General features: G+C 45.9%; 1 protein-coding gene across 1 annotated transcript; it reads right to left on the bottom strand.

The window, feature by feature from the left end:
* Positions 1-229: 229 nt before the first annotated feature.
* Positions 230-2,496, bottom strand: LOC119367471. The gene is made up of 3 exons (XM_037632974.1): positions 2,254-2,496; positions 1,526-1,620; positions 230-571 (listed from the first exon to the last, which is right to left on the bottom strand). The coding sequence occupies exons 1-3, from the start codon at positions 2,356-2,358 to the stop codon at positions 394-396; spliced, it is 378 nt and encodes a 125-aa protein (XP_037488871.1). The 5' UTR covers positions 2,359-2,496; the 3' UTR covers positions 230-393.
* Positions 2,497-9,863: the final 7,367 nt, after the last annotated feature.

The raw sequence follows: 9,863 nt of genomic DNA, 5'->3' as shown, positions 1-9,863 counted from the left end.
CAACCAACAAAAGAATTAGGTAGTGTTTATAATGGTATAAATTATACGCACTGATAAAAGTATGTCATATCGAAGTTTCAATCAGGAAAGATATGGCATGGCATGTTAACAAATTTCAAGTTAAGACTTTGTACCTACAACATATGGTTGCATGAAACAAATCTACCGTGCATGCATCATCTGTACAATTATGAACAAAAGATATACTGATGGCAGGGTGAAAAGGATCAAAACAACAAATAAGCATCACCACGTCTTCCATCTTCAAATAAGTACATTTTTTAGAAATACATAAGCTAGAAGAGTTCAAAGCTTTATCATATCCCTTTTGTGAACAAGTGTGGCCTTTCGGCCTTTCTCATGTGTGGCTTACATTTCGGGTACGCAAAGTGATCAGCAGAATGAAATATCAATATTGTTTTTGTCCGCCTCCGCCCTCTGCTTCCTCGCCTCCCGCTCCTTTCTCACTTCATCAAATCTGTATCCTAGTATTCCCGCTCCTGTCGCATTGTACTTGTACGTACACATTAAGGCACCAGCGATGCAGCCAAACAACAGGTCCTTCCCTTTCCTATAAGTCACCAACAATATGTCAGTTATAATCCAGAGCTCCGCAACAAATGCATAAATAATTATAATCAAAAGAGTATAACGACAAGAGGTTGTGACAAAAACTTCAAATAAGGATGCCAACCCCCCCTACCACTGTTCTCACACACACAAATAACAATTCGAACGTTAAGAGATCCAGAAAATATTGTGAACAAGCGAATATATTAACATAGAGTGAAGATAACTAAAACATAAAGTACAATAATAAAGAATAACCAAAATATCTCTACTAGTGAAGATAACCCCAATCTCCCTCATCCATCTAAAATCCATGAAAACCCCAATTCAAAGAGAAAGAAAATCATATCTTGCAATGGTGCTCTCATCACTGCCACAGTTATGCAGGTGCAGTGTTGTCTGCTTAATTAAGTTTCTGCATTGCTTATTATATGCTACTAATCCCACGCAACTGAATCACTTGTGTAGTTCCATTACAAAGCACGGCTGTTATGCTAGTAAATAAATATTTTGCAAGGTAGTTGGGGTTATATAGAGCCAAGAAAAGATATACTGATGGCAAGGCATTGCCCATCTGTACAACTATGAACAAAAGATATACTGATGGCAGCAATAAAGGAGATAAGGGAACAGAAATATTGGCTCCACAGTGCCATTACTCTGTTCTTCACCCTTGTATTCATGAATCCCTCTCTAGGTAACTGTTCTACAATGATCATTTGCCACAAATGAGTTTTTTCCCTTCTGTCTTCGTTACATTTCGCCAAATAAGAATCATAAAAAGGAAAAAAAAAATCTAACTTCCCACTACGAAACCATGAATAGAAACCGAGATAAGGGACCAGGATTCTCAATACACAAGACTTTCTAGCCAGGATCTCTACAAATTGTTGTCCCAGCTCAGATAACAAGACACTGTATTGCATTTAACAAGAAACAAGGATGGTGTATGTACCAGCCAGTTTTTTCACAAAACGAGGCGATTGTTCTCTTGATGTCATCAGCCATCGTGCTCTTGGATTCATTCATGCCATCACCAGAGTACATCCGCTGTAAACCAGAGTAGTTGAATTAATCATTAAACTTGTTTTATTTAATTCAGTACCAAACAAGCTGAAAATTACTACTCCCTCCGTCCCAAAATAAATGTCTCAACTTTGTACTAACTTTAATACGTACAATTCAGTAGAGCAAAAACCATATATAGCCAAACGCACTTGAATGCAGCTTATTTCAGAGGCTAAATGGAGCCCCATAGACCATATTTTAGAGCGACCACAAGCCCTGGGGGACCCATGACGCGCGAAGCAAACGGGAAAAAGTTCTTGGGCGCTGCAGCTTAACAGCTTGTATGTCTGCAGATAATCCAATACGAAAATGCAATAGACACCACACTACTGTACAGGAATACAACCACCACCACCACCCCAATCAGCAAATTTTCCATGCCACTCGGTCACCCTAACTCCTGGTTTCAGAATTGATGATCTGGAGGTTCGTTGAAACTCTGCCATCTTACAACCAAAAATATTACAGTAGCAATTTGATTCGACATAATAGCATGCGGAACGACGGATCCGCAAATTACATTGGGAATCTTATATATATATAATCTTGCAACCTAATCCAACCTGCACACCCACCTGCCTAGAAAATCCACATGGAGAAAGTAGAGGTACCTACCTTGGTGGTGCAGCTGCATCCAGGGCTGCTGCGGCCGCCGTGGCTGGAGAAACGAGGGGCCGGCGCCTTGCGCCGGAGCGCGAATCCGGTGGCAGATCGGAGCATAGCCAACACCGCGGTTGTCGCGTTCAGGGCCGATGGTGGTTTCGGCGGCTGTGGATTAAGGGGCTGGGGTCTGCGATCGTGGACAGAGTACACCTTCCCTCCCCTCCCGACGCTCCCGTGCCCTTGTGACCTTTTGGGGGCAACTGTTTTTTTTTTTTGAGTGGTAAACCAGACTTTATTGATTATTGTTTCGGTTTACAGGGATAACAAAGGGATCATGGGGTACCCCCAGCCACACGTGGCGCCCTTGAACTAAAGAAGTAGAAAACTTTGCTAAATTGTGAGCATTAATATTTCCTTTTCGACCTTCAAAGATGAAGTCACATCGACCAAAAAGTCTTGATTGCGCTTGGATCTCCTTGATGATGTTGCTGTATCTTCCTTCTGACCCCAATTTGATTTCCTCCACAACTGTCTTGCTGTCACACGCAACAACGATATGGTCAGCATAAAGATCCTGCGCTAAAGCTAGAGCTTCTCGGCAAGCCAAAGCCTCCAACATTGGAGGATCATTTATTTCATCAAAGACCATTGATGAAGATCCGAGAAAAAGTCCCTCATGGTTCCTTCCGATGGTAGCAGCTGCCCCTCTTCTCCCATTTCTTGAGACTCCCCCATCTACCTGAATTTTAACAGTTCCAGCTTCAGGCGCCCTCCATCCTTGCCCAGCAGCCGGTCTCGCACCTGTTTGTTGTTCACCATTTGGTGTCGGCGTCCCAGCCCTGATAGTTGCCAGTTCCGCGATAAAGCTCTTGACAAAGGAATGAGTCGCGTGTGGGCTTTGCAAGTCTCCCTCATGGATAACCCTACGCCGTGCCCACCATATTGCCCACATTGTCACCATCATTGTCACCAAACTATCATGGGGTAGATGTTCGAAAGCTGAGAAAAGCCACACCCGTGCATTTGGCTCCTCCGTCGACTGTAAGAAGTCAAGAATGTTTTCATCTACCAACGCCCAAACACACCTTGCAGCTGAGCATTCAACCAGGGAGTGTCGCCATGAATCTCTCATCCCGCAAAGCTGGCACTTGTCATCATTCGCCATTCTTCTAGCGTGCCTCACATCCTCTGTTGGAATCGATAGCTTGGACAACCTCCACATAAAATGTCGAATTTTTCCCGGAACTTGAACAGACCACAAAGTCTCCCACGATTTTCCTTCCGCTTCAATATCAGAAGGTCCCGATCTTCCTTCTAACCAGTCCTCCCTTCTACGTTTGGTGTCTACGAGCATTCGGTATGCAGATCTTACCGAAAATAGGCCGTTTCTTTCAAAGTTCCATGCCCAGTGGTCATCCATCTGCCTGGTGCAAACCGAAATAGACAAGATTGCCAGTGTGTCCGCCGCGATAAAATTTGCATCCAAAGCATCTCTATTCCATGCCGCGTTATGTGCATCAATCAACTCACTTACAAAAATCGGAGGGTTGGCCGAGAGACAAGCAAACGGTCTCATAGAAGCGATCCTTGGTATCCAATTATCCGCCCAAATTCTGGTTGTTGTACCGTCTCCGATTCTCCTGATGATCCCCTGCTTAAGGACATCTCTCCCCTCCAAAATCGCCCGCCATACCTGCGATGGTCGGTTGCCTAGCTCAACATCTAGGATTGTATTATGAGGGTAGTAAACTGCCTTCAAAATTCTCGCGCACAACGACTCTGGTTTCTGCAGAAGTCTCCAGGACTGTCTTGCCAGGAGAGCTAGGTTGAAAAGTTCAAAATCACGAAACCCTAGTCCTCCCATAAATTTTGGCTGAGTCATAGCCTTCCATGAAACCCAAGCTGGTTTCCTTTTGCCCTCTTTGCTGCCCCACCAAAACTGTCTTATCAATTTATTTAAATGTTCGCAAAGCCCCCTTGGTAATTTGAAGCATGACATTGAGAAAACTGGCACTGCTTGTGCCACTGATTTCACCAAAACTTCTTTTCCTTGAGATGATAAGCACTTCTCCATCCAACCCTTCACCTTACTCCGTAGTCTGTCTTTCAGGTACTTAAAAGCCCCGTTCTTTGATGTACCTATATCAGAAGGCATCCCTAGATACTTTTCATTCAAAGATTCGTTAGGAACATTAAGGATGTTTTTGATCTCATCTTTGATAGTGGTTGGGCATCCCTTGCTGAAAAAGATAGAAGACTTTGATGTGTTAATTCTCTGACCTGAAGCCTGGCAATAGTTCTCCAACAGGTTTGACACCTCGTTTGCCCCTCCTCCAGTTGCTTTAAAGAACAACAGGCTATCATCCGCAAACAATAAGTGATTAACAGGTGGTGCCGAGGGCGCCACTTGTATCCCACCCAGTTGAGATGACTGAGTTAAATTTTTCAATAGGCCTGAAAGGCCCTCCGCTGCCAATAAGAACAGGTAAGGGGATATAGGATCTCCCTGACGAATACCTCTGCTAGGTCTGAACTCTTCCAACTTCTTTCCATTGAATAAGACCGAATATGAAACTGAAGTTACCATGTTCATGAAAATATCAACCCATCTCTGAGAGAAGCCCAGTTTCATCATTATTGCTCTTAAATAATCCCATTCCAATCTATCATATGCTTTCATCATATCCAATTTCAGAGCACAATGTCTGTGTTTGATTGCTTTGTTACGCTTCATAAAATGCAGACACTCATAGGCTACAATAATATTATCTGTGAACAAGCGGCCTGGCACAAAGGCCGACTGTTCTGCTGAGATTATCTCTGGGAGCACTGATTTCAGCCGATTGGCGATAACTTTGGAGGCTATTTTATAAAGTACATTACATAAACTTATCGGTCGAAACTGGGACAAGAGGGAAGGGTTTTTTACCTTCGGTATCAAGACCAGATAAGTTTGATTGATGCCTTCCGCACTCTCCTGCCCCTCCATGATCGCCAGGACGGCCCTAGTAACTTCTTCCCCACAAACACGCCAATGTTTCTGAAAAAAATGCGCCGGGAAACCGTCCGGACCTGGCGCTTTCGTAGGAAACATTTGGTATAGAGCTGTTTTAACTTCCTTTTCTGTATACACCGCATCCAAATGTGCCCGCATATCATTTGTGACCTTCACCGACACCGAGTCCAAAACTTCTTGCATATTGTTGCACCCCTCGAAAGTATATAGTTCCTTGTAAAACTCGGTTGTCAACACTTCCAGCTCCTCCACATCTTCCGTAAGCTGTCCATCCGGCCTTGTCAGCGACGAGATTTTGTTCTTTCTCCTCCTCATAGAAGCCCTTTGCTGGAAATATTTCGTGTTGCTATCTCCATGAGTAAGCCAGTCGACTCGCGAGCGCTGTCTGCTTAGAATCTCTTCCCTGTGGTATAGCTCGACAAGCCTATCCACTACCTTGATTTCAAGGTGACTTGGTTCAGACCGTCCTGGGACGTTTTTTAGCATTTCAAGTTCCCTCGTGAGTTGTTTGATCCACGCTTAACATTCCCGAACGTGTGCCTGTCCCAACTGTGTAAGTTCTCGCTTAGATCAGCCAACTTGTCCCTGACTTCAGCTACCGAAAACCCCTCCGGCTTTCCTCTCCACGTTGTTTCTATGAAGGGGTGTAGCTCTGGGTGTCTTTCCCACATAACTTCATACTTGAAACCCGTCGCCTTCTTCCTGTTCTCCTCCTCCTCTGACAATTTAAGCACGATAGGCCCGTGATCTGAACATGCAGCCGTCTCGTTCCTGACTTCAGCAAAAGGAAAGGAGGCACTCCATGCTGCATCTGCGACTGCCCGGTCTAGCCGGACCCTTGTATAAGTCCCTCCCGCAACTCTTTTCTCATAAGTCCACCATCGCCCTTTGTGACCCAAATCCAGCAGACCACAAATATCTAGGGCGTCCCTAAACCCATCCATCTGGCCTTGTCCTCTCAGATTTACTCCTTCATGTTCTGCCTGTGTAAGTACTTCATTGAAATCACCAAGCGCTAACCAAGTCAGCGGTGAAGCTGCTGACATGGTACAGAGAGTCTCCCATGTTTTGTACCTTTCCGACACCTGTGCTTCTCCATACACGCACGTTAACCTCCAAGGAGAGGGTCCAAGATCTGATATGTTAGTGTCTATATGATACTTCGAGTAGCCCATAACTTCTAATTTTATTGCATCATTCCAGAAAATTACAAGACCACCACTCCGCCCCGAGCTACTAACTACAAAAGATCTATCAAAACCAAATGATTGAGCTAAAATCTCGACACGTGCACTCTGCAATTGAGTTTCTACTAAACATAGCACGACCGGGGCAAATTTAGCCATGAGAACACGGACTTTGTGAACTGTCGCGGGGTTTCCCAAACCGCGGCAGTTCCAGCACAAAATACTCATTGGTTTCGGCGGCCCTCCTCAAGGGAGGCCGCCTCCGACATTAGCTCGTCGCGTTGAGCATCTCCTGTATCCCCCTGCTTTCTTCTCTTCACTATCGGCACCTTGCCCGGAGTTTTCTGACCGCCATCATTGCCTGTTGAAGTTGAATCCCCCTCCAACATGAGAACTGTATCCGCCACCTTGCCTGCTAGATTAGGGACTGGTTGTCCTCTAACATTCATCGTTCCGTCGGGCGAAATCAGCCTCTTGCAAGCGTTCCTCCCTCCTGCTCCCACATTTTCCATCTGATAATTTGCGTTCTCTCCCTCCTCATAGCGTCTTCCTGTGTTGTTTCTTCCTCCCTCTCCATCACCTCTTCCCTGTCTGCCTCCTCTCTCACCCCTTCCACCTGCTCTCCCTCTGGCAGAGCCTCTTCCTCCCCCATCCCGATCCGGTTGAGCTCCAGGGTTTGGCTCCGAAGCCCAAAGCAGCCAATCGCCCCATTCAAATGTCCTGGGATCATGCACTCCATCCCCGCACTCTTCTGCTAAATGCCCCATCAGGCCACACCGATAGCAGAAATCAGGGAGTTTTTCGTATGCCACTGGATATCTCTTACTCTCCCTCAGAGTTATTGGCACAAAACGAACAAGGGGCTCATTAACATCTAGATACACCCTCGCCCTCAAAGAATTGTTAGGGTTTATTACTCCCTCATTCACCATAACTGTAAAAGGTGGCCCTCCTACCTTGGCTGCAACCTTCTCTGCTAGGGCCTTCTTTGCTGTCAGACCCGACGGCAAGCCTTTGATTCTAGCCCACACCGGAATCTTATTTAGTTTGTACTGAGATACATCAGAGAAACCGTCGTACTCTTGAATAACTACCGGCGCCTTGCGAAACAGCCAAGGCCCTCCATCCATGATCCTCTTCCAATCACCAAGGCAATGACACTGGACCAGGAACAAGTTGGGTCCTTTGATGTTAAAAGTGACACCTTTCATAGCGGCCCAAGCATTACACATCTGGTTTAGCAGCGCCGAGTGCCCGAAAGAACGTGTTGTATGAACCCTAAATATCCCCAACCAGCGCACCTCTCTGATGAGATCATCCACTTCACCAGAAAAATCAAGATCTTTAGTCTCCTTCCCGTGTAGATTCATCCCCGCAAACTGGTCCTCCAGATCTTCATCAGCCCCGTCGTACCCACCATCTTCCTCATCTTCATCAAAGTTCTGCTCATCCTCCTCCCTCTCGCTATCCTCTTCTTCTTCCGCCCCAATCAGATCCGCGTCCCCGCTACCAGGTAGATCCTCCGAGCGTGACCCCTCCTTCCTCTCCTCGTCTTCCTCCGCCGCCCGATTTGGCGGTGTTTTATCCATGCAAACCGCTGGAGAACTTCCAGCAGGTGTAGGTAGACTCCCCTTGGCCGGCACACCGGCCATCAGGCAGGTTTTACGTGGACTCCGGCGCTAGATCGCCGGAGGAAAAGGTGGAACCCTAGCGCCGCACGCCCTAGGGGAAAAATATTCTGTTTTTTGGGGGCAACTGGTAAGCAGGGAGGAGGCCGTCGTGTTATTTAGCAGGCCCCTCCAACTGGTTTTCTCTGCTTTGTACTGGCCTTCGTCTACTACAATGCATAAACCGACCCATTTACGTTCCTTTGCGTCTGGGTCCCGTACGGACAAAAACACCGAAATCACTAGTTAAGGAGTACTTTTTGCGGAGATCACTCCAACTTCCCCAGGTTGCATGTGCACCACTTGTCGCAACCTGGGAGTTTTTCCTTTTTTCGTAGATCCGTTTATTTAAAACATTTTATCTCTTCAACCGTGCGTCCAAATCTCGAACCGCTTTCGCCGTTGGATTCCTCGCGTCGAGATCTTCAAAACTAGATTCCATGTTGATAGGTTTTGACGAACTTATTTTTCACGAAAAAACCGGACGAAAAAAACCGACGAAAAAACGAACCGGGAACACGGGTTTTTTTCCCCTTTCCGAAAGAGGCACGCCCGTGCCTCTGATAAAATCACAACCGTGCCTCTCACGGAAGCAAAACCATGCCTCTTGCGAAAGAAAAAAAAAACAAAAAACGCGTTTTTTCCCTTTCCGAAAGAGGCACGCCCGTGCCTCTCGCGAAAGCACAACCGTGCCTCTGGCGAAAGAAAAAAAACAGAAAACACGTTTTTTTCCTTTCCGAAAGAGGCACGCCCGTGCCTCTCGCGGAAGCAAAACCGTGCCTCTCGCGACAAAAAAAAACAGAAAACGTGTTTTTCCCGTTTCTGAGGAGGCACGGCCGTGACTCTCGCGAAAGCACAACCGTGCCTCTCGTGGAAGCAAAACCGTGCCTCTCACGAAAGGAAATAAAACAGAAAACACGTCTTTTTTTCTGTTTCCAAGAGGCACGGCCGTGCCTCTTGCGAAAGTACAACCGTGCCTTTCGCGAAAACAAAACCATGACTCTCGTGAAAAAAAATGTGTTTTTTGCGCAAAATAATTATTTTTTCGGGAAAATTTTTTTTGTCGAAAAGCTAGGCAAGACCAGTGAAAAACCAAAACGCAAAAAACCCCGGAAAAAAACCCGTTTAAAAAGCCGAAAACACGTGCGAAAAAATAAAAAAAAACAAAATTCGAAGGGAGCGTCCAGAGTGCGACACGTGGCGAATGGCTGAGAGCGTGCCAAGTGGCGCTGATCGTTGCGAGGCTTCCGAAGAAGCGCTCGTTAATTAGTTGCTCCCCAAAAACACCGCCTAACAAACAAACTGATTTCATTCGCGTGTCGTCCCTTTTGACTCATTTTCGTCCTAAATCTCTACTCCTAATGGAGCAGTTGGTAGTCTCGCTTCCAAGTTTTTTTTCGTCCCACCTACCATGGTTTTTTTTCGTCCCACCTACCATGGTTTTTTTTCAACCGGTTTTTTTCATCACACCATCCCCACCCCTACCCCACCCCATTCACCGCACGCAGTCAGGTTCCGTTTCCCTCCTTACGTCCCCGATTCATGCATGACAATCAATTCTTTCCAAACGCAATCATGCATGACAATCAATTCTTTCCAAACGCAATCAATTAACTTAAGGTAACCAGACACAATCAATTCAATAAAACGGAGCGATATCTCGGGCGATTTTCTTGCTCCCGATATATAATGGTGCTAGCCAATCTGTTAACAAATGAGAAGGAAACAATCACGTGTATGTAGGGAAGATAA

This window comes from Triticum dicoccoides, chromosome 2B (genome assembly GCF_002162155.2).
Source record: "Triticum dicoccoides isolate Atlit2015 ecotype Zavitan chromosome 2B, WEW_v2.0, whole genome shotgun sequence".
Classification (NCBI taxonomy): domain Eukaryota; kingdom Viridiplantae; phylum Streptophyta; class Magnoliopsida; order Poales; family Poaceae; genus Triticum; species Triticum dicoccoides.
Note: the sequence above shows the minus strand (reverse complement) of the source record. Positions and strands in the feature narration are given on the sequence as shown.

Coding starts and splice junctions, on each gene's coding strand:
- LOC119367471 (XM_037632974.1), bottom strand. CDS start 2,358: ATGCTCCGATCTGCCACCGGATTCGCGCTCCGGCGCAAGGCGCCGGCC. Junction 1,621..2,253: donor GATGCAGCTGCACCACCAAG/GTAGGTACCTCT, acceptor TCTGGTTTACAG/CGGATGTACTCTGGTGATGG. Junction 572..1,525: donor TTTTGTGAAAAAACTGGCTG/GTACATACACCA, acceptor GGTGACTTATAG/GAAAGGGAAGGACCTGTTGT.